The sequence below is a fragment of the Sturnus vulgaris genome, chromosome 23, assembly GCF_052056855.1.
Source record: "Sturnus vulgaris isolate bStuVul1 chromosome 23, bStuVul1.hap1, whole genome shotgun sequence".
Classification (NCBI taxonomy): domain Eukaryota; kingdom Metazoa; phylum Chordata; class Aves; order Passeriformes; family Sturnidae; genus Sturnus; species Sturnus vulgaris.
Window position 1 is genome coordinate 5828691 of NC_142265.1, and position 24537 is coordinate 5853227.

The following is a 24537-nucleotide window of genomic DNA, read 5'->3' on the forward strand; positions in this document are numbered from 1 at the left end:
TTCCTTGCAGGAAAGCAGATTTTTATGGGGTTTTCAGATGTAAACCTGGGGTTATTTGCATTTCCAGGATCACAGGAGGGAATGGAGCCAAAGGAAGCAAACTGGGGTGGTTGAGCTCCCCAATTCTTGCCTCAATTCCCCAAATAAAAGCTTTGAATAATATCAGATACTCTGCTAAGGCAAAACCTTAATATTTGCATATTTTGTGCCCCTTTTTGTGCTGCTTTGTGGCCAGTTCATGATTTACTAACAGTCATTTTTCTGGCACTTTGAAGTTTCAGTGCTGCCCAAGCAAATAGTGGGAAAACCCCAATATTCCATGGGTGTTTGTACTTGAAGAATCATCAAACAATATCAGGTGATGGATCTGATCTCTGACTTGTTTATTTTTCTTTCCCACAAGATGGGAAAAAGCTGGAGTGGAAGTGAGACCTGCTCACAGATCCTGTCAGCACAAAAAGAGGCTGAATTCATCAAATTTCAGCAGGGAAGAGATTGAATTCCTGCCATTCCGAGCTCAGCTATCCCACAGACCACCCAGGCTGGGTTTGGAGCCCCCTCCTCCCCGGTGGCTGAGACCAACGGGGACATTTCTCTGTAGTGGCACAAGAGCTCTCTGTGCTTTTTGGGGGCAGTTTGGAAGTTGCAGTGGAAGCTGAAGGTTCACAGAGTGGGATTTGACTCTCACAGATCTGTCCCTGACTCCAGACTGGGAGTTTGTCACAGGGCAGTGTGAATTGAAAAGGATTTCTGAGAGTGTCTGGCTCAAAGCTGGCCCAGCTCAGCCAGTCCAGTTTGGAGCAGCCCCAAGGATGCTGATTCCACAACCTGTGAGCTCTTTTCCCAGTGCTTCACTGTTCTCATCGTGATTTTTTTCCCTGAAATCTGACTGGGATTCCCTCATCCACCTCTGAGAAGTCTGGCTCTGATTCCTTTAATTTTCTTGTTCCCTCTGTCAGCTTTACACATTCACCCCCGAGGCACTGCAGCTTTTCTTACACAGATTGGAAAGGACAGAAGTGAGATCAGAGAAGCTGCAGCTTGTCCAGGAAACCCAACTTGTGCATCAGGGCTTAAAGTTCTCTTAATTTCAGCTAAAATATCGCCCAGTTTGGGGCTCCCCAGTGTGAGATAAATACTGGAATGAGACCACATAAAGGCCACAAAGGTGATCAAGGGACTGAGTGTCTGCTTGATTTGGATTGGAGTTTCATGGGAGGTTTCTTCTGATCTCCCCTGTCCTGAGGCTCTAAAGCACTTCTGGTAAAACTGAAACCTCAGTTTATGGCAGATGTTACAGGTACTCTGTTGTCCTCAAAAAAGTGGCTCTGAAAGATGTTTTGATCAAACAAAATCCAAAGTAGCTGTTCCCAAGAAGGAAACAGTGTAGTGTGGTCTGGTTTTTGTTTTCTCCTGTGCTTTCCAACATTTATTCAGCATCAGCTTTGTGATAAGTCAGGGCTGTGGCTAAAACCCTTCTTGGTGCTGAGGAAATCAGTTGGTGGAGCCATGGTGGGGACCCCAGAGTGACTCAGTGCTGGTTCCAAGGCTTGGGAGATGGGCTGGGAAGGAGGGTGGAAACCCAGCCTGGTGATGGAGCTGGTCCTGGGAGCTCCCACTGCCCCTGGCCTCACTCCTCCACCTTCCCCTGACCTTTGCAGAGTGTTTCCCCATCACATCCCTGCCCTTTTCACATCCACTTAGCACCACGGTTCAGCTGCTGCCTGAATCCCATTTTCACCCCCCTCCTCCTCCACTCCCAACCCTGCTCAGATCCTCCCCAGGGCTCTGTGACGTGCTGGAGTTCTTAGCCAGGCGTTTTTTAGGCTGATCCCCAATTCCTGTCCTTCCAAAGGGCTCTGCCTCTCCAGCCTGACTCGGGGCACCCCTCTCTGTGCCAGGGAGCTGCTTTGCTCTTTCCCAGCAAAGGTCACAGGAACATTTGGCAGGCTCGATGCTCAAAATCTCCTTTCTCAGGGTTCCCCCCAGCCATGGCCCTGGGCTTTCACAGATCCTCTGGCTCTGCAGGACCCTTGGCATTTGCAAACATGAAAAAATTCTGTCTGAGATCTCAGCTGCTGGCAGGGGAGCCCGTGGTGGGCAGGGAGGAACATCTGCTTCCTTCCCAACCTCATCCCTGAAAATGAAACAGGGGGATGTGACCATGGGGGGTGAGCTCAGAGTGCTGGACTGAGCTCTCTGCCTCTGGAATATCATCCCTCTCTGTGCCCTCAGAGCTCTGCAGGTTTTATTTTACCTCAAGGAATAACAAAGCTTTATTTTCGGTCTTCTCACCTGTATTTTTGACAGGCTGCTAAAATTGGAATTGAAAAGTTGTAATTTGAGATTCTTTCTGAGGAAAGGGAAATGGAGCTGCTTTCTGCTTTAGTCCTTATGACTTTTCCAGGCATCTTATTTGGTGACTTAACTCATGCTTTGAACTTTCAAAGATCAGGATTTTGATACATCCACACTAAAACTGCACAGGTTTCTAAGTAAATAAGTAAAAAAACCCCAAGCCAACCAATAAACAGGATTTAAAAAAACCCAACACGATTTCTCAGATGTTTTTAAATCTCTCAAAATTTTGACAGAAGTAAAAAAATTCAGTATTTCTTCATTTTCTTTGGCTGTTTCTTAGGCTGCAGCAGTGTTGCTACACTTTTTATTGTGTATGGTTGTGCCCTTTTTAGGTTTGTGGGCTGTTGTCAAGTGGAATAGATCCAGAAGTTGGAATTTGGGCCTCAGCTCCCAGGCTGGAACTTTTGGGAGCAGAATCTCCCTCAGGCTTTTGTCTCTGGCTCTTGGCACTGCAGAACACCTTGGGTCACCAAAAACAAAACCAAATATACATATACAATCAAAGATAAATAGAAATATATAGGAATCTATTATACTTTGTACTTTTCCTGAGTCTGAGTTTTCCTGAATTTCAGGATTTTGGGATCACTTGCAGCAGCTGTGCAGTGCTCTCAGTTAAAAGAGCTGCTCTGCTCCCCTTTGGAAAGGGAGAATTCTTTCTAAATTGTGTTTTGTCTCATTTTAAAGTTCTCAGGAGTACAGTGTTCAGTCCAATCCTTGGCTTGTAAATGTTATTGGGAAGGAATTTGGGATCATTTGGAGCACAGGTCTGTCCAAATGCTCAGTGCACTGTGAACTCCCACAGGGTGTGCAGAGAATTCCCTGTGAGATTCCAGCTCCCTGAAATGCAGCTGGGGGTCCATTCCAGCCCTTCCAGTGGGGTTTGAATTTCTCAGTAATCCCCACTGGCAGTGCTGATTCACAAACTGGATTTGGAGCTCCACCTCCACTCTGAGAGCTCAGTGTGATGTCCAGATGCTTCAAACCCTGCTAACAGTGGAAAAAGTGAGAGAAAAGCTGTTCATGTTCTCAGAGTCTGCTCACAGCTGGTACAGGGCTGTGCCAAACTCCAGAGAAAGTGCAGGGAGGGAGTTGAACCTCAGATATGAGAATTAAAAGCTTGATCCTTTCTTTGAATTTCTGGTTCATACTAAAGGCAGTGAAAGATGAGGATTGAAGAATGAGGTTCCTTTAATTTTCTTACCTCTGGATTAATACAAAATAATTAATCCTGCCTACAATAGAATTGAGGAGAAAGAGGCTGCAAGCAGTGGATTGACAGTGCTGATGCCTTAGGATTTTAACTTTTTTATCCATTTGTAACCCTGCAATTCTTTAGTGTAGAACTCTAAACTCCATATCCAGTGTGAGCTGCTGCTCTCCCATTTGGGGCACACACAACAATTCCTCTCCAGGCCTGGCAATCAAGGACACCTCACTGCCTCAGGCCTGAGAGATGGAAACAAAAGGGAGTTGGGGGCAGCAAACTTGGGGTAAATGACTTCATTACCTGGAGCTGGAATTGGAAGATGAACCCCCAAAATGCAAATGGCCCAAACTTATCAAAGTGTGCAAACCCGTGACCCATTGTCCATTTTGGTTTGTCTGCCCTAAATGTACCTGAAGGCCCTTACAGAACTGCTTTTTATTGTATTAATTTTGCCTGGCCTCTGTTTTTAGGTAGCCCAAAAAGCATCAGTGTGACCATGACTGCTCTGAGTGAAGCTGCTGCTGCCCAGCCCCTCACATTGCACCTTGGCTCCATCTCTGAAGTCTTGCAGAGTTTCCCATCTCCCTTACAAGACTTCTGGGGGTGATGGGGAGGAGCTGCTGCTGTTCATTTTGTGCCTTAGGGCAGCTGTGGCCGAGGGTTTGAGGCTGAGTGGAGATGAGAAGTGACAGAGTGTTAATACATTAGGCATTCATTTTGTCTCATATTAGTGGTGCTTGTAGTGGGTAAGTGAGATGTCAGAGCCTGTTATGTGCAATTAGGAGCCCACAACTGAACATCCCATGGAGGTAACAGGGATGGGATGAGCTGGGAGTGAAGCTCTGCATCAACCCTGCTGGGAATGGGATCTGAGGGAAAGCTGCAGGGAGCAGCCAAATGCTCTGGTGGCTTCTCATGGCAATTCTGGCTCCAGAATGTTGGGAATTTTTGAAGACAAAATGAGCCCATTGGAACAGCAAATAGCAATAATGCAAATTCCTTGCAGGAAAGCAGATTTTGTGGGGTTTGCAGATGTAAACCTGAGGTTATTTGCATTTCCAGGATCACAAGAGGGAATGGAGCCAAAGGAAGCAAACTGGGGTGGTTGAGCTCCCCAGCTCCTGCCTCGATTCCCTCCTGCAGGGAGGAATTAAGCTCCCCTGTGAACACCTTGAGTTTCCTGGTCTCTTTTTGGGCAAGTTTAGGACAAGCTGAATTTTCAAGCAGCAGAAAAGGACAATCAGTTCACTGCCTTCTGATTAAAATCCTACACTTTGATGCAAAGTGATAAAAAAGGGAGAGGGAATCCTCAGCACAACAACATTTTTATTGGGAATCCTTATCAACCTCTCAAGTCTCTTCCAATCTCCTCAGTTTTCAGAGTTAGCTGATGCAACCTTCTCCTTGGATTTCAAAATGGGTGAGGGAAGATCTGATGGACAAATACTGCTTTGAAAACAGTTTTGTTGCTGTCTCTTTGGGTTTGTATTCTGGATTCTGCTCCGTGTCTGCCTTGGGCAGAGAACTTCATTTCTGTGTGCCTTCATTTGTGTGTCTCTGAACTGACAGCAACAAGAGATTCCCTGGGAGACTGGGGCCTAAGAATATTCCTCAGACAAAAGAAATCCTAGAAATTATCACTGAAACCGTCTTCCTCCTCTTAATCTTTTTGAAACCAGGAGAAATGAGTGAAATTTCTCATGTTTAGGGATGGAATGTTGCCTTCAAATCTTCAAGGTACACAAGGCAACCCAAAGATGCCTGGAAAAGAAAGGGAATATCAGACAGCCATTGGTGCTTCTTCCCCCCAGCAGTGTGAGATCTGCACTGACAAACTCCCAGCTGCATCACTGAAAGGTTTGGCTGAGCTGTGCTGTAAACAGGAGACACCTGGACCCATTCCCTGATAAAAGTGCTGGAGCAAAGGCACAGGGATTTCACACATTGCTGTGCACAGGCACTCTGTGACCCATTAAATTGGGAGATGCAGTGCTGGTGCCTTGTTTTCTGGTCCTGAATCTCCAGGGATGGAAAGGCAGAATCTCCTGCTTGCACTGGGATTTTTAAAGTGCAGTGAGAGGAAGGAAAGCACATCCAGAGCTGCTGGCTCCCTGGGAAGCTCCTTGGCTAAGGCAGTGCTCAGTGCTTTTTGTTCTGATATTCCCAAGCCCCTCCAGACTTTGGATTCGATGTGGGCTGGTGCTGAAAGTTAATTCTGGCGTTTTCAGAGACAGAATTTTGCCTTTTTGTTGCAGGTAAGATTTTTAGTTGCGTGTGGCCGCTGGGTACTGCAGGGTTAGTTTTTTCACTTGTCTTTAATCCACGGAAGAATCCTTAAGCTTTCCCTGAGGAATATTGAACCTTTTCTGCTGGGGGCATTTGATGAACCACCTCATTTAGACATCAGGAGCAGTGAATTTACTGACACAGGGAGTGCACTGATGCTGTGCTGGTAAAGCCACCCCACATCCCTTCCCTGGCTCATCCAAGAGTTCCAAAGGAAGGATTGCTGGGGGATTGCTGGGCACTGTTGGCATTTCTGCTGCTAAAGAAATGCCAGTAAAGAAATTGCTCAGTGTTGCAAACCTCTAAAAACCAGAGGCTTTGCTGTGTGAAATGCTGGTTTTTTTCTGCTCTCCTTGGGCCTTGCTCGCTCCTCTGCAGTCTCAATTCCAAACACTCCACGTCACCACTTGGAAAGTCGGCGGCGTGCAGGACTCTCCCCTGTGCTCTCTGTTTGCACAGCCTCCCCCAGCCCCAGCACATGTGCTTCCAATTCCAGGGGCTCTGCAGCACTGTGTGCCTGGGGCTGGGCTGACCCCTCTCCTCCGTTTCGGGGGGGGGGAGCCGCCTCTTCTCCTCCGCCTCTCGTATTTGGGATGTTTTTGCTTCCTGCAAGGCTGCAGGCAGCGTGCTGGGGCCAGGCTGTGGTCACTGGGAGCACCAGAGCTCTGGGGAGAAGGCAGCCCTTGGCCTGTGTGTGTGTGTGTGTGCCAGCCAAGGAACACAGCGAGCAGATGTCCCGGGGCACAGCCCTGAATGACCCCCGGGACCGCGGCCGCCTCCAGCCTCCCCTCCCCGGTGCGAGGAATGCACGGAGCTGCCTGCGGGGAGACGCTGCCTGCTGTTTGTTTTGGCCTGAAATGCTGTCAGGGTAACTGCTGGTCTGGTGTGGTCTGAGCATGAGTGGGGCCTGTCGACCTTTTTGGGTTTTTCCTGTTATAAATGAGAGGCGAAAGTCTCGATATTCAGCAAAATTTAGGTTGTTTTATTTGATATAGAGGGATCACCGCCCACTCCATGCTCCACCAAACCTCGGTTTGCAGCCTCTTCTTATACTGTGGGTTCTCGTTGTAATCAATAATTTTTGGTTTTTTGTTGTCATAAGCAGTGGTGGTCGAATAAATATCCTTACACAAATTGACAAAGCCTTTGGGTGATAATCAGTCACAGGTTGCCATCGGGTCCTTGTAGATAACCACCAGGGAAGTTCTGGGAGTCTGGTTTTTGGGATAGGCAGCATTGATCAGACAAAGGCAGGAAGGGCTTTTTGGGAAGTCTGATTTTGCAAGCTGAGAGCCGATACAACTTATTTGAAAAACATAACATAATATAATGTAACATAATACAACATAATAAGGTGATTTGAAACAGAATGATTTTATCATATAATTTCCTTTATCTTTTTATCATATAATTTCCTTTATCTAGTGTCCATGCTTCACTTCACAGCTTAGTATTCTGGTTTATACAAACCCCAATGCTTTTGTGATTAACACGAATCTTTTATCAATTATCACATCCTCACAGCTCTGGGATAAAACAACAGCTTTGGCTCGTCCTGCTTTACCAGCAGTAAAAACTGGGGAAGAGAGTCCAAGGGGACATTAAAGCCTTCGTGTGCCTGTGTCTGTCATCACTCTGAACAGCACCAGTGGGGGAAGATGTTTGCTTTCTCAAGAGTTTAATTTTAAGGCCCACTGAACCTTAAATTCTAGTGTGGGATTCGTCTGTGGTGTCTCCAGCACTTGACTGCTTCAGCTCCCAAGTCACGCACACACAGAGCCCTGCAAGTTTGACTCGGGATGTGATTCCTTGGCCATAAAAGTCCTTGTCAGCCTCCTGCTCCAGCAGCTCAAATTCTGAATCTGCTGATTGCAAAACGCTCAGGGCTTTTCTCGTTAGCACTGGGTGGGGGGCAAGCTCTTGTTTTTTCATAGAGAAACTCGGTAAATCGTTTCCTATAAGACTCCAGCAAGATGAGATCCCAACAGATGTGAAACGTCTCAAATTCCTGGAGTGAGGGAGTGGCTCAGAGCTGCAATATGGCACTCTGTCCTTCCTGGTTTTAACTCCCAAACATATTATTCCTGCACATGCCTAATTTGGACACATTCTGTTTTCAGATACTTTGATTTTAGCACAAAGCAGTGAGGCAAATGAGGGATTATCCAGCTGAAGGAACACTCTGGTGTAGTTCTGTGGATGTTCATTCTCTCTGGATTGATTTGAGTAGGAAGTTCTTGCTTATTTGTGTTGTTTTTACCAAAATGAAGTGTTTCAGCAGTTCAGGTCTGGCTGAGAGCAGCTAGAGTAGGGGATTTCTGCATGCACGGAGGCTTTTTTTCCAACAGCCTGGATTTTGGGAAGAGTGGGTGAGTCAGAGCCACAGGGACAAACCTTCCTTCTTGCAAAAATCCCATTTTCACTCCGAGGAGTCAGACAGAGGTGAGGATGACTTTCAGGAGGATCCCACAGAATGGAGAACTCGTCTGCAGGGGACAGTTCCTGCTGCAGGGAGGATCAGACAGGCCCTGACACCAGGGCTTGCTCTCTGGTCCTGTCACACCTGCACCCAGGAAATGTTTTGATCTTAATGAACAAAAGCAGGCAGAGCACCCATCACAGGGGAGCTGGGAATTGTTCAGACAGGGCACCAAGTGTGTGTGGACACCACTGGAATTCCTGCTCTCCACGGTGTGTGGAGGAAAGTTTTCCTCAGCAGCAGATTCCAGGCGTTTCCTGAGTCAATTCCAACATCTGGAGCTGCAGGAAAAGTACAGGTTGCATTTCTGTTCCCTCCAGGACATGAGGAATATTCCGTTGCAAATCTCATCTTTGATAAAAAGCCAAAATAAATCATAGAAAGCGTTGCTGAAGGCCAAACTGCAAAATTGTTCCTGAAGAAGCTGAAATTTTTGAAGGCCTGTTCTGGATATTCACATTTTAAGTAAGATTGGTGCTGGTATTGGGCTAAGCTTATCAAGGATTATTGTGCATTTCTTTTACATCTTTTCTGGGCTCTTCCTCCTAATTCCAGCAGTTAACTGATACAGCACAACCTATTACTTTTTAAATAGCAGAACCTATTTTTAGCATTGCTCCCTAATTCAAACCTCCTGAACCTAATGAAAGATTTAAGTCTGGAAGCTCTTTAGCTTTTAGGATGGGAATTTGCCTACAAATAAAAACGTCAGCAAAGCATTTATTTCCCCTTTGATTCTGCTTGTCTGGTAATGTATATTTGATGTTGGGATACGTGGGGGTGTGTGTACACACATGTAGTTGTAATGGGTATGGAACCACTCTGGGCTTCAGCACAGCATGGGCATGAAATTGTGGGATCCTGGAAGGATTCAGGCTGGAAACACTGCCTAGTGGCGACAGAATTGGTGACAAAGCCAAACAGTCTCAGTTCCCTCAGCATTTGCTGCTTGCTGCTCTGCACAGGCTCCTTCCCCATTCCTGCACCCATTTCAAAGGGCTGATTCTGCTGAAATCCAAACCCTTTTATGACACACACTCACAATGAGAAGTCCTTAAAATGCTGAAATGAGTTCTGAGGAATTCCTCAAGCCTGACATCTTTGCTGAGGGATCCAGCCTGTTGTCCGTATTTTTTTTTATTTTTTTTTTCAATTTAAACTCTGCCATGTGTGCAAGGCAGAAGGGGCTGAGAGGGCTAAAAACCCCTTTGAATTTTCCCCTGGCCAACCTGGGCACAGTCTGGACGGCTTCGGGCTTGATTAAAATCTTTGTTGCTGTGTTTTCCTTGGAGATTTCAGCACGGGGAGGGATGAGAGGATGGCTGTCCTGGTCTGCGGGGTGTGGGTGAGTTATTGTCCCGGGAACAATGCAAGGAACAGTCACACAGGGTCACTGCTCCTCCCCTCTGCTCTGCCACCCAAAGCCTTCGGGCCAACGCTTCCAAAAGCATTAAAAAAAATTAAAAAAAAAAAAAAAAAAAAAAAAAAAAAAAAAAAAAAAAAAGAGTTGGGATAAGCAAGAAAACCAATCCCACCTCCTCCCGGAGTCATGGGATGGCAGCTGAGTAAAGCCAAAAGCAGCGATTCCCAAATTCTTGAGCTGCCCACAGGATGTGGAAGGGGAACGGGGTTTGTTGGGCAAGAACTGCAGAGCCTGCAGAAATGTGGCATTACTTCTGGATGTCATTTCGGGGAAAATCATCCCTTTTTTTCATCCATTGTGTGCAGGATCCAGCCTCTGAGGCCACCCAGGGCTGCAGAGCTTTGTGAGGGAAGGTTTGGAAGAACAGAGGGATAAATAAATCATCAATCCCTTTGCAGCCCAGCCCGTGTGTCCTGGGCAGTGCTGCTGGAAGGGGCAGACATTCCCTGGCAGTCTTTTAAATGAAACTTCAGCTGGGGAGAGCAGAAATGGTTAAAACCATCTCATTTATTTGGGCTGTCCTTGCAAGGTCTCACCTACACAAATACAACTTCAGGGAGTTTATTCTTCTTTGGATAATAAAACCTGGAAGGGACCTGCATCTGTTTCCAGCCCCTTTTTCTCTCATGTGCCATAAATTCTACCTAAATCATCATTTTATCCCTGTTTGCTGCAACAAGACCCTATCCAAACTGTGAAAAAAGTGAGATTTCTTCATGTTGAGGGTTCTTGGGATTTTTTTGTGACTAATTTCTCTACCTGGCTCGTATGTTGGGTTATTGTAAGAGGCTGGGTGACTGGAAGGAAATAAAGTGAGACTCCTGTCTAGAGAACCTGCAAAACTTAAACTCCTGTGGGAGTTTTCAGGTACTGGTAAAACATTAATAATGATTAAAGAGGCAAATCAGGGGGGTTTAAATAAGAGATTTTTTTTCTAATTATGTTATGGGAAAGTTTGCAGGGTGTGTGAGTTTGGTTATTGGTTCAGTGATGAATCAGGTCCAAATTATTTCTGATTCTTTGAAAAAAATAAAGGGTGCTCTAGGAATTTGTCACTATTCCACTGGATGTCTCCCTGGTTTTTCTCCCCATTTAGGTGAGGAGTTTATAGGCACAGGGCTCTTCCTCAAATCCTCAGATATTTCCTGGGAGCAGCAAGAATCCCTCTAAGGTGTGAGCTCTGCTAAACCCAGCCTGTCTAAGCCAGAAAGGAACAAAAACTCTGTTATAATCTCACAAAATATTTATAATTTTACACGAAAAACCTCGGTCAGGACTAAGTTTAAAACAGAACACCTGCGAACCCTGAGAGCTCCACAGGGCTTGGAAAATGTCGCAAATGTCGCGTGAATGTCCCTGCTGTGGTGCCTAAATTAAGGTTATTGATCAGTGATGTAGCAGTGTCGGCGCTAATGAGGGCAGCCCGCAGGCTCCAGGGAAAAGCTGGATTCGTCCTGGACAGGAATTCTAATTGTATTTGGCAGATGGAGCTTTGGGAGCAGCGAATCCAGTGATAAACTGGATTATTTTTCCCTTTAAAGAAAGCAGCTAACGTGGCTGCAAAGGAGCTTCCACTGCCAGCACTTCAGGAGGAGAGCTGAAAGCTCCACCTGTCCTAAAATTCTACAATTGAATGTAGTAGATGATAATTCTTGAAAAAGTGTTTGGGAAGGATAAATTAAATATCCACTTCTCAGCAGCCGAGGGATGGTCATGGTTACTCAGAGGCAGATGTGAGAATGGGGGCAGGAAGAGAAGGAATTTTCTAAAAGTTGGTCCTGAAGAAATGGGGGAAAAATGAGGGAGTGTCGTGTTGGATGTAAATTTTCTGTCTGTTTTTCACATGAAGGTGCAGGATCCACTGTTTAAATAGCATAAAAGTATATAAATAGTAGATAATAATATTATAATTATGGGGGAAAATCCAGCCTGTGTAACTGGAGCCTCTTTAGCTCCTGCTCTGTCCTCCCAGGGCTGTGTGCTCAGACACACCAGGGACTTCCAGTGCTGTAAACTTCCCCAATTTCCAGCAGTTTCGCAATATTTGGCCCAGGAAGCAAAATATTTCCTCCCACTTCATTTCACAGGAAAAAAAAAAACAAAAAAAAAAAACAGTTTTAGGGTTTTGTCTTGAACAGCAAAACTGCAGAACAACTGCAGTGGCCTGTGAAGATTTACACCCCAAAGCAAATGGCAACGGTGCCACGCAGAATTTTTTTTGAGAAATTTTTGATTTTGACCTGGGGGATCCCTGACCCCAATGCCTGTAACTTTCCCTTGCTCTGCTCTTGTGGGTCAGTTTTAATTGAGTTTGAACTTTCCATGGCAAGTCCACGTTTACAAGTCAGAGATGGACAAAGGCAAGAACTGATCGTGGATTTTTATCCAGTTTTCTCATGGATGCAGAATAAAAACTCCAGCTGCCTGAAAATCCTAACGCAGGGCTGAACATCCCATTTCCCTGCGGTCCATCACCCCCTGGGCCAGGGTTTAGGGAGTTCGTTCCCGTTTTGGGGGATTTTCTCTGACATTCCACGGGCTCTGCTTCCCTCTAGTGGGTTCGCTTGGCACTTCCCTTTTTATTTCTTTTTTAGATCCTGACAAACAATTTTTTGACAACTCACATTATTTTAATTTTTTTTTTTTGGGCGTTGCTATTCAAAGCTACTTCCCAATCTTACTTATTCCACGCTTTTCTTAATTTTAACCCCCTGGTTTCTTATTTCCCAAATACATAAATATCATCTGGTGCTAGGGAAGAGACTCCAAGCATTTCTCAGACTGACGAAGGGATAAATTGAAGCTTTTCAGGGTGGAAATTCTGCTTTGGCAATCAGGTAGTGAGAGGTGAGGGCGGAGCTGTGGAGGTTATCTGGAATTTGGAATGTGCAGAGGGTGTGGGAGCATTGACAGCTCCGGAGTGTGAAGCCACCTGCCCGTGCTTAGGTGTCAGTGTGAAAACGCCGGGGTTTGTAGAGATGTCTCCTTAAATCATCTAAAATCTGAGTTTGCTCGGATGCTGGGAAGAAAATGAGGAAGAATCCAGCAAAAAAATGTAAAGGGGTGGTGTTTGCACCACTTAATTAGTGGCTGGTTTGAAGTTTCTTCTGTTTTCACTCAGAGCCAGGATTAAAAAACACGGAGATGAATTTTGTCGTGTTTGGGTTTGGTTGTTTATTAAATCTTATCTAAAGTACAGAAAGTTCAGCAACACTTCCAGCTACCAGCTAAAAGTGAGGAAAATGGAGGTGAATTTAGTTGGCTGCAAGGTCTCTTAAAGCTAAACTCTTTAATAGAGGATTAACACCTATATAATTTATATTTTTGACCCAATAACCAAACTCCTGTGTCCCTCAGTGCAGCACTGACTGTCCAACCAGAAACTACAACCTGAAACCATGAAGAAGAAGAACATTGAAAGGAGACATCACCCCAAATCCTGCATTTTGTCTCCTAACTATTACTATATTCTCTAAAAACCTCAAATTTAAAACCCTTGAGCGTGTGAAGGATTTATTTAACTACACACCCATCACTCAATTTAATACCATCACTCAAATTTGGAAGTCTTCTCCAAGGCATCAGATAAAAAGCATTGTTCTCCAAGGTGTCAAAAAAGAAAACACAACAAAGCTCAAAACTTCCAGATTTCTGGGATCCAATAAAAAAAAAAAACCAAAAAAAAAAAAAAAAAAAAAAAAAACAAAAACAACAACAAAAAAAAAAAAACCAAAAAAACCCTGGCATCTGAGCACTGGTGTTTGCCTTGCAGCTTGCTGTTCTGTTTGGCTCTGCGAGGCTCAGACCGAATTCAAGAGAGTGGCAGAAGAAAACGTGACCCTGCCGTGCCACCACCGCCTGGGGCTGCTGGAGCAGGGCAGCCTGGACATCGAGTGGCTGCTGCACATCTCCGAGACCGTGCAGAAAGCGGTGGGTTTGCCGAGAAAAATCACTTTATTTCTGCCTCCACGCCACCAGCCCTCGGTTGAACAGCAAGCCTGTGATGATCTTTGCGGGTTATTCTGATGGTGAGAGCAGTGTTTAGAAAAAAGAGCTGATTTAGAGAGATTTAGAAGGTGGAGAAGTTATTTGATAGCCACGCATGCTGTGCTGGAACAGGTTGTGTTACAGTGGATATTTGGTTTTTTTAAATGTAGTCAGTCTTGATTAGATCAAGTTCAGAAGTGCCCTCCAGGCTTTCAAAATAACCTTGGATTTTGCAGGTCCAGTTTTCAAATCCTTGGTTTCAGTACAAAACACAGCAGTTCAGTCCTTATAAAAATTAGGTCTGCAGTGACTTAAATTAGCACAGCCAAACCTCCAGACTGCTCTGATGCCTTGTGCCACAAACTGATGCCTGTTTTGACACGTGTGTAAGTGCCCAGCACAAATCTCCAGCAGAAATAAATACACTTTTTGCATCATTCTCAGGCTAGAACCCCAGGTTTGTTTTCCCACCCTGCCCCAGGCTTCCTGTGTGATCCTTAACCAGGATGTGCAGCTCCTGGAAACGCTCGGATTTGTTGTTCCATGGAAAAATAAAATGATAGCTAACCCATCTGCTCTGCTGCTCAGGTGATCACCTACTCCGGGGGCCGTGTTTATGATGACCTGAACGAGGAGCAGAAGGGCCGTGTTTCCTTCACCTCCAACTTCCTTGCTGGAGATGCATCCTTACAAATCATCTCCCTGCAGTCCAGCGATGCAGGGAAATACATCTGCAAGGTCAAGAACGCTGGGCAGTACGAGTGGGCTCGCATCACCCTCAAGGTCGTAGGTAAGGACAGTTTCTTGTTCTCCCAAAGGGAAAAAAAGAAATCCAGACTCACTTCCTGGGGAGAGATTTGTTTCAGCGGGGTATAAATACACAAAGACACCTCAAGATCGGGTTTCAGCCCCCGAGTTTATATCTGCCTTTGCATTTTTATGGCAAAGGACAGGCCACAGGAGGATCCTAAAGAACTGGTTTGAGGTTGGTGTGATTAAACACAAACCCATTCTTTCCAAATGACCGCTATGATCTCATCACCCAGAGCAGGCTGATATTCCATCTGACCCTGCCCACGGCTCCTGCTGGGGACTGGCACTTCGTGTCCCAGCACCCCGACCTGACCCCAGCCCGTGGAGGTGACAAATGAGCAGCTGAGAGTTGGCATTTCCCTCCCCTGATTTCAGTTTATTGCTCAGCTTTTCACACACTCTGTGATCCCGGGGAAGAATCCCGGGCTTTGGGCAGAAGGAAGAATGGAGAAGCAAAAGGAGGGAAAGATGTTCTCAAAATTGTGCCTGGAAGAGGAATGTGGTGATAGAGTTCCACTGAGGCAAAGAGTGTTAGAATGTCACCGAGCCAGCCAGATCCTCTACGGGGGGCAGATAAACCCCTAAAAACCTTCTGTTGTGTGCCCTGAAGGAGCAGGAAAGGAAAGGAAAGGAAAGGAAAGGAAAGGAAAGGAAAGGAAAGGAAAGGAAAGGAAAGGAAAGGAAAGGAAAGGAAAGGAAAGGAAAGGAAAGGAAAGGAAAGGAAAGGAAAGGAAAGGAAAGGAAAGGAAAGGAAAGGAAAGGAAAGGAAAGGAAAGGAAAGGAAAGGAAAGGAAAGGAGGAGGAAAGGAAAGGAAAGGAAAGGAAAGGAAAGGAAAGGAGGAGGAAAAGAAGGAGTTTCAGTCCCTTAAAAAACAGCACTAGTGTGATTCCTTAACGCACTCCAGGGAAGGCAGCTCTTGGAAGCCGTTTAAATGCCAAAGGAAGTTTCCAGTGAGCAAACTCTGCCGTGTTCGCATGACCTGTCTTGTGCTCCTTCCAGAGAAACCCTCCAAGCCCAAGTGCTGGCTGGAGGGGGAGATGCTGGAGGGGAAGGAGCTGTCCCTGCAGTGCCGTTCGGCCTCGGGCACTGCCCCCATCTCCTACCGCTGGCAGCGCATCAGCGAGGAGGACGAGAGAGCCGAGCACCTCCCGCCCAACTCCAGAGTCAGTGAGTCGGGGCTTCCCTTCCCTCCGAGCTCTGGGATCGCTGGGTGGAGGTGACAGTGATGCTCCAGGGCTCCTCCCACTGCTGCGGCTGCACCTGGGGGGATGCTCCGCCTTTCCCCCCTTCTTTCCTCCCTTTTCCCTCCTTCCTCCTCCCTTTTCTCCCTTCTTTCTCCCTTCTTCCCTCCTTCTTTCCCTTTTCTTTCTCCCTTCTTTCCCCCTTTCTTTCTCCCTTCTTTCATACTTTTTCCCCCTTCTTCTCCCTTTTCCCCTTCTTCCCCCCTTTTCTTCCTTCTTCCCCCTTCCTTCTCCCCTCTTTCCCCTTCTCCTTTTCTCCCCCTTCTTCCCCCCTTTTCTCCTTTCTTTCTCCCTTCTTTCCTCCTTTTTTCCCCACCTTCTCTCTCCCTTATTTCCTCCTTCTCCCCCCCTTCTTCCCCCCTTTGTTCCCTTCTTTCTTCCTCTCTTCTTTCCCCATTCTTTCCCCCTTTTTCCTTCTTCCCTTCCCCCTGTGCGCTGCTCAGGAGCTGATTTAAACCCCCGCAGATCAATTTGTGCCCCTGTTCACCGCCCACCGCCGAAGTTCCTCTCTCCATTTCACTCATCCCGGTGCTGTTTTCCCCTTGCAGACATCTCGAACCCCGGGCAGGTGCTGCTGAAAAACCTCACCCAGATGAGCACGGGGCTGTACCAGTGCGTGGCCACCAACGAGGCGGGCCAGGAGAGCTGCGCCGTGCAGGTGACAGTGCAGCGTAAGTACCGCCCCCGGGGCAGGAAAAAAACCCACAAACACCACGGCTTTGTGTCCCAAAAGGGGACAGAGGAGTTCTGTAACTTCATTCAATTAAAGGGAAATAAATGGGGTATTTCCCTTGGGGTTTCTCAATTTTTTTTAAAGGATGCAGCCTCCTTTTTATCCCAATTTCACTGCCACAGTTCCCTCTCTCTATTCCATTGGTACTTGAGAGCTCCAGACTTCCCAAAAATACACCTACTACAAACCCCCTTCTAATGTATATCCCCCCATTTTTCTTTTCTTTGTGTCACTCAGTGAATTCCTCTGGTATTTTTGGTTCTTCCTATTGTTTCTTTCATCTCTCAGTATCCAATTTTATTTATCAGCAGACTCAGTTTGTTTGTAAAGACAAATCTCTCATTCCTTCATCAATCATTGGGATCCTTCCCGTTGTTTCTCTTATCTCTCAGTGCTGGTTTTATCTACCAGCAGACCCACAGTCAGTTTGTAAAGACAAATCCCTCATTCCTTTCACCCCACCTGGAGAATTCTGTGTTGCTCCTTTGCCCTTTCATACTTTAATCACATCAAATAGTTCTTATTTATTGCACTTTTGATTCGCACAGCAGCTCTCACCTAAAACGATAACATCACAACCTGAGCCTAGACAATGGTTTTATGATTTTAGATGTCTGGGTCTGGTAGAAATGTGATTTTTCAGAACGATTCATGAAATCCAAGCAGGGAAAATGATAAGTTAGAGGTTCTTCTGGCTGGAGTGATTGCAGGAGGTGACTCTCAGGTATGAATTCTCTCTGTGGATATTCCATCACTCCAAATTATGCATTTGTTGCACTTGGGACAGCAAAATATCTAAAAGCAGTTGGAAAGGCTGACCGCGACATGGAATAATTTGCAGGATAAAAAGTAATTTTTGACATAGCTTGGTTTTAATCAGGTTTAGCAATTTATTCCTGAACAGCAGAGATCAAAATCCCGTGATTAACCCCAGGGAGGGTGTGTGCAGCTCTCGGCAGGGTGTCCTTTACATACCAGGAAAAGGGTGGAGTTTATCAGCCCACCCCAAACAATGGGGCTCAGCAGCTCTCAAAGCTGGGCTTGCTGTGATAAGGCTCCTAACAAAGGAGTCTCCTCTTGGAGATTCCACAGCTTTGGAATTTTTCTGCCCAGCCAAGCCTGAAATAAGTGGAATATTGAATAAGGAAAACCGGTTTGCCTCAGGCACGTGAAGTAAAAGCGTCCAGGCAGCTTTTATGGCAATTGAACTGAACTGGTTTAAAACCTCACTTGGCTTTGCTAAACCCTCCGGAGGGACTGAGCTTAAGGAAACAACTTTCAGCCAAGCCCAACCTGATCACTTTTATCGAAAAAGGTTGTCATAAACTATCAGCAAAGAGCCATAATCCACGGGAAAAACCTTGGCTGCTTTGGATGAAAAATGCCCTGCACAGGATGGTTTCCTTTCCTCCTTTGTTTTCCTCAGTCAGGTCACTTTTCCCCCACATCTGAATAATTCATTTTGGAAGTGGTTTGGAATCATTCAAGGGAAGTTGAAGGGAAAACAAAACCCTCATGGGGCAACGTGAATAGATCAAACATTGCTCTGCCCCCGGGGTGCTGCAGGGCGCAGCGTTTCTCATGTGGGCTGTCCTGTCTTTGTATTTTCTGTATTTTTATGAGCTTAAAAAGGGATTTTCCCTCCTCATTTCAACTCTGCCCCCCAGCTGAAGGCACAGCACTTGTGGTTTCACCTTTGCAGAGGTGATTGCTTCACTCCCTGGCAGCTCAGCTTTAGCTGAAGATAAACTGGTTCAACTTCTGTGGTGCGGAGACACACCTAAAAAAATAAACTCCAGCGTTCTGTCCTGAGTTAAACCCAGCGCTGGGACTCGTAGTGTGGACTAGAACCTGACCACACCAACATGGGGTCACAAATAAATTTATTTTTGGACAACAGATGCACAAAATATCGGCATGATCGCCGGGGCAGTGTGTGGAGTGGTGGTGGGGCTCTCCCTCCTTTTCCTGGTGGTGAGGTTGACAATAAGGAGGAAAGAAAAGAAGAGATACGAGGAAGAGGAGGCACCGAATGAAATCAGGTAACACCTTTTATTTAATCCCACCTCCCACACTCCCTTCTCGCAGTTTCCCACGTCTTTGCAGCACGGTTTTAACTAAGCATAAGCAGCTTTAAGTGTCTTCAGAGGTTGTTCTAAAAAACTCTTAAAGTCTCGGTGAAATATCACCGACAAATTTCTCGACTGTGAGAATCCTTGTGAAGACTTTCCAGAAAATTAGATTAAAGTCCCCCCCTCCTCTCCCCCGGGCAAATTAGCACAGACCTCAACCAACTGTTTTCCCTCACATTTGCAATTTCGGTATTTTGAAGCATTTGCATATTCTTTTATGGTGTTAAATTGAAGCTGCTTGTCCGTTGTGGTTCTGAGAGGGTTTAGGGGGTGGTTTGTGGTTCTGAGAAGGTTTGGGGGGTGTTTTTTTCTTTCTTTCCTTCTTTTCTATTTCTTTTTTTCCGTCTTTCCTTTCTTTCCCACTCGTCTTTCCTTCTTTCCCCCCTTCTTCCTTCCTCCTTCTTTTCTCTCTTCTTTCCCTCCTCTTCTCACCTTCCTTCTGCCTTTTCCCTTTTCTTTTCCCCTTCTTTCTTCCTTATTTTCCCCTCTTCTTCCCTCCTTTCCCCCTTTCTCTTCCCCTTCCTTTTCCCTTCTTTCCCCCTTCTCCCTTCTTTCCCTCTTCTTTCCCCTTTTTTTCCCCTCTCTTTCCCCTTCTTTTTCCCTTCTCTCCCCCTCTTCTTCCCTTCATTCCCCTTTCTTTCCCCCTTCTTTCTTCCCACCTTCTTTCCTCCTTTTCCCTTTCTTTCCCCCCTTCTTTCCCCCTTTTCCCCTCCCAATTGCAGCTCCTATTTGGCACACAATGAGGCAGACACATTCTCTGAGCCCTCCTTGAGCCTTTTGAACAACTGCTGCCCCGGATTTAGCTCCGGGTGAGCGCAGAGGGGAGCAGGAGCACTGGGAATGCTGACTCCTGTTCCTGGAGCTCATCTGTTCCCTGCCCAGAACTCCCCTAAGCCCAGCTTGGGCTCCAGCCAAGCCAGCCTAAACTCCTCAGGAAGGAAAGCGCTGGAAAGATCTATTTCCAGGAATGAGTCTGAGCTGCTGCTGCTGCCCTGGGAAGAAACAAACCCTTGATCCATCTTTATGTCTATTTGTGCTCGTGTCACATCTCTGCACCATCAGGGCCCTCTGTAATCCCTTCAGCCGCTGATCACTCCCAGGCTGAGGCACAAAGGCAATCTCTGCTCATTTCTTCCCCTTTTCCTGCTCCCTTCGCTTTCACATCTTGCCTTTCAGTTGGAGCCTCTCTGGTCTCACCCTTCCTGTTACATCCTCCCCCTCTTCCTCTCTCCCTCTCTCTCTTTCTGTCAGGACCCGGTTGTGACGCTTCTCTCACAACCCACAGGGGTGGTTTGGAGTGGAAGAACCGGTTGCAGGCAGTCGTGCCCGGGCCATTTGTCGCTGTGGCTGAGGATTGCAGAGCACACAGCTCCATCTGCGCCGCCTGCTCTGGCTGCCGGTGTTCAGTGCACACACACAGAGCCGGCCGTGAGCAGCGTGTGTTTATTCCAAATTCATTCACCAACACTCTGCAGGGCAATGAGGACTTGAATCCAGAAATTTACACAGCAGAGAGTTTGGACAATTTGCAGGATATTAAATTCAAGTCCTCCCTTCTTCTTCCGAGCAAATTAGCACAGACCTCAACCAACTGTTTTCCCCCACATTTGCAATTTCGGTATTTTGAAGCATTTGCATATTCTTTCATGGTGTTAAATTAAATCTGTTTGTCTGTTGTGGTTCTGAGAGGGTTTGAGGGTGGTTTTCTTTCCTTTCCTTCTTTCTTTTCTATTTCTTTTTGTCTTTCTTTTCTTTCTCCCTCTTGTTCGCTTTTCCCCTTCTTTCTCCCTTCTTTCCCCACTTTTCTTCCTTCTTTCCCCACTACTTTTCCTCGTTTCCCTGTTCTTTTTCCTCTTCTTTCCCCGTTCTTTTTCCTTATTTTCTCCCTTCTTTCCTCCCACTTTTCTCTCTTCTTTCCCCTCTACTTTTCCTATTCTTTCTCTTCTTTTTCCTCTTCTTCCCCCTTTTTTCTCCCCTCTTTCCCCCACTTTTCTCCCCTCTTTCCTCGACTTTTCTTCCTTCTTTCTCCCTTCTTTTCCCTTTCTTTCCCCCTTCTTTCCCCATTTCTTTCCCCCTTCTTTCCCCATTTCTTTCCCCCTTCTTTCCCCATTTCTTTCCCCCTTCTTTTCCTCTTCTTTCCCCCTTCTTTTCCTCTTCCTTCCCACTTCTTTTCCCCTTCTTTCCCCTTCTTTCCCCCTACTTTCTCCCCTTCTTTTCCCCTTTTTTCCCCTTCTTTCCCTCTACTTTCTCCCCTTCTTTTCCCCTTCTTCCCCCCCTTCTCTCCCCCACTCCCGGTGATCCTCAGAGCCTTGACACAAACATTTCCCGTGTCGTTTGAGCCCTGTCCGTGTGTTCCCTCGCAGGGAGGATGCGGAAGCCCCCAAGGCGCACCTGGTCAAACCCAGCTCCTCTTCCTCCGGCTCCAGGAGCTCCCGCTCGGGTTCCTCCTCCACCCGATCCACAGCCAACAGTGCCTCCCGCAGCCAGCGGACTTTGTCCACCGAAGCCACTCCTCACCTGACCCCTCCCCAGTACAGCCAGCGGCAGCAGGATAGGAAAGAGGAGCCGAGGAAAGTGGATTACAGGATGGGAGCGCCCTCCGTGATGGTGCCCGCGCAGAGCCGCGCGTTCCAGACCGTGTGAGCATCCCCGGGCACGGGCAGCACCGCACCCAGCACCAGCCACTGCCAGAGCCACGGTAGCTAGTTCTCTTTTCCTGGTCACCTCAATCTTAATCACTCACGGATGTGGATTATTCACACCACGAGAAAGTCCTCCCACTCAATTCTTTCTGACTTCCAGCACTGAGGTTCTGATACGGACTTGAGTTGGATGGAAAAGGGAGTTTCTTTTTTTTTTTTTTTTTTTTTTTTTTTTTTTTTGAAAATGGAACCTGAGCATTTAAAACCTTCACAAAGTGTGAAGTGTACTTCACACTGTACGAGTGAAAAAAAGCCAAACCTCAGGATTTTTTAGAAGGGATTAACAGAGAGTGCATAATAATCCAGAAAGGTTCTGTGGGGAGGGAGAAGCCTCTTGGACTGATTTTGGAGAAGTCTCTCGAAGATGTGTTGTCTTAAGTGAAGATTTTGAGGCTGGGGGTGTCCGGCCTCAAAGAGAACTGACAGGTGCTTCACACTTTCTGCATTCAGTGAAATACTGGAGGCTGTAACTAAAGTGGAAATTAAAGGATCACTCCCGAAGGACAAGAGATGCAGCATTAAGGTGTCTGAACTCAACTCTGTACTAAAGAGAAAGGACCTTTTCTGTCAAGAAAACAGAGGTGCTTTAATTGCCAGAATCAACTTAGGGCCAGGAGCCTGACTCTGCTTGCATGGGCAGCACTGCAGAGCCACGGGAGCCCCTGGGGAGGGGTGGCCGTGGCTAATGAGCCTTAGGGAGAGGAGAACTGGGCACTGAACCCAGCAGGGAGGCAGTGCCCGACTGGGGAGGGACACCAATGTACCAAAAAGCCTGGATGGAGCGTTTGGAAGAGCTCTCAGTTATTGCCAGCTGGAGAATTGGCCGCGTTTGGGGGGAGCCAGGTTTGTGCTGGAGAAGCCTTATGGAAAGTTCTTCCCAAGACTGAACAAACTGCACTCCTGAGCTGACCCCAGGGAAGGCCTGAAGGATTCCCTGGCAGAGGAAAACACACCTGGGACAGGTAAACAAGCACCAAACGCTGCTCCCGTTAGGAAATCTTGGTGTGTGTTGTCCCACTCTTACACCAAATGCTGGGCCATGTGCCAGAGCTGAGGCTTAAACCTTTAGCAGGACTCTTAAAAAATTGCAAGAATTGTAGAAAAATATTTTTTTGTGAGCAACCAGGTTAAGCATTTCCACGGAATATGAAGTTTGGAAAGGATGGGAGGTAGGGACAGATGCAGAATTCTGTCGTTGATATTTTCCTCTGAAGGACTTGGCTCTGACCACTGCTACACACAAGACACTGAGCTTGTAGGTTCTAGATTCCTGTATTCCTAGACTGGTGATTTTCTATTTAAAAAATAAGAGTGTTTGGGTTTTTTTTCCCACTTGAGGGAGGGAAAGGGTTTCTCCAATTTGTGGAAAGAGCCTACAGAAGATGGATGAGCACAGAACCACAGATCTATAATTCTTTCACTCCAGGGTTGTCATTAATCTCCTTTTCTGACTGAGACCCAGAATTCTAATTTCTTTACTTGAGATCTTTGACAACCTGATCAAAGGCAAGCCCTGCTCAGGCTACTTCCACATGGGAAAGAGCTTTCAAACTTGCCCTACACTATGTGAGAACTCTTCCTAGGAGCAGTCACTCAAAATTCCATTGCCTTCTCAACCCCAGATTTAACCCTTAGCAGGACAAATTACTGATGCTGTGCAGGGAAAACCATCCCAGTTTCAAACAATAATAATAATAAATAATAAAAATAATAATAAGGGGGACCTGGTACGAGGTGTTTGATAAGCTGCTGCCTCCATGCCAGTGCTGGGGGTGGATTCTCTGTCATTTCACCCTGGATGTTCCAGGAGCACATCCCTGGATCAGCTGTGTGTGAAGCAGCAGCTCTGTGTGTCTGTGATTCCTCTGCAGCTGTTTTATTCCTGAGCCCTGAAAGGTGCTCCAAAGCACTCCCAAGATGCTCCAGAGCTGGGAAAATTCCAAAAGCAGGAATAGGATGGTGAAAGCAGCTTGTGGGTGCTTTCTGTGGGTGCTCACTGTGCTGAACGTTCCCTGTGCTGCCCCTGAGGATCCTCACCCTGTGCACAGACCCAGGAGTGCTTCTGCCATGCCTGAGCCTCCAGGAGCTGCTCACCACAAACCCAGGGTGACAATTCCAGCAGCTGAGCTGGCCAAAGGCTCTGGGGCAGTTTTGAGTCACAGCCCAGCCTGGTAATTAACAGAGAGGAGGCTCTGCAGCCTGCAGGGAGGAGAATTTGCCCTGGCAGGTTTTCCTGGAGCCTCTGGGCAGCCCTGGCAGGCTGTGCTGCTGTGAAACCACTGCTGGTGCTGGGAGCTGTGTGATGGCACAGCCTGAGAGCTTTGGGAGCCTTGGGGAAGGCCAGGCAGAGGTGCAGTGCCCGAAGCCTGGGCTGGGGGATCCATCCTGGCTGCTCCAAGCCCTGTTGGCTCAGAATTTCCCAGCCCTGTTGGGGTGCAGGCACTGCCCAGGTATCTGCTCAGCCCACACATCAGTGATTCACAGGGAAGGGAAAAGTTCATCACCCAAAGGGAACAGGAGAAAGGGATCATTCTATTTTCCAAGCTCCAGCCAATCAGGAGTTGCACAAGGGAAGCAAATAAGCCAAACTCTGTTTTGTAAAATAGTGTATTAAAGCATTTACTGTCATATACCAGCTATTACTTGTGTGATTAAATGCCTACCATGTTATGTAGCTTTTTGTTTCTCAGCAGTTAAACTAAGCTTCCATCTCTGCTACCTGCTATGATTGGTGTACTTGTACTGTGTCTGAACAACTCAGAGGAAAGCAAATATTTATTATTGATTCCTTTGAATCAATGATTTAATAATTTTTTTTTTGTTGGTTGTTTTATAAATAAAGGTGCTGCAGCTGAAGTGCTGCAGCTCAACTCAACTCGTACCATTTTCTGTGGTGTGATGTGTTTCATGCTGTCAAGCTGAATCCAAGAGAGGAAAAAAAAAAAAAAAAAAGGATGGAGTTAAAAATACCATTTTTAAGCCAAGCAGGCCTATGTGCATATTTGCATGGGAAGCGTGGGGAAGCTGGGCTTTTTTTCCTGGGTATTTTTCAGTCTAAATTAGGTGACATTTCACAAAAGATGTGAGATCCCAGGTGGTGCATGGAAGCAAATGTGGTTTTATCTTCCACGTGGCCATTTCACCTGGGACATTTTGGCAGAGGATGCAG

At 46.6% G+C, this 24537-nt stretch overlaps 1 protein-coding gene across 3 annotated transcripts in view; it reads left to right on the forward strand.

Moving 5' to 3' along the window:
* CLMP (CXADR like cell adhesion molecule) overlaps positions 1–24243 on the forward strand; it is a 45985-nt gene extending 21742 nt beyond the window's left edge. For 2 of the 3 annotated variants that reach the window (XM_088177748.1, XM_014883591.2), the window contains 6 exons: positions 13532–13689; positions 14335–14536; positions 15560–15727; positions 16350–16472; positions 18435–18576; positions 21030–24243. In XM_088177748.1, coding sequence (XP_088033874.1) covers positions 13532–13689; positions 14335–14536; positions 15560–15727; positions 16350–16472; positions 18435–18576; positions 21030–21309 — 1073 coding nt within the window. In that variant the 3' untranslated portion in view covers positions 21310–24243. Of the gene's footprint in view, positions 1–13531; positions 13788–14334; positions 14537–15559; positions 15728–16349; positions 16473–18434; positions 18577–21029 lie in introns of those variants that run through there. The other variant, XM_088177749.1, reaches the window with a different exon arrangement.
* Positions 24244–24537: the final 294 nt, after the last annotated feature.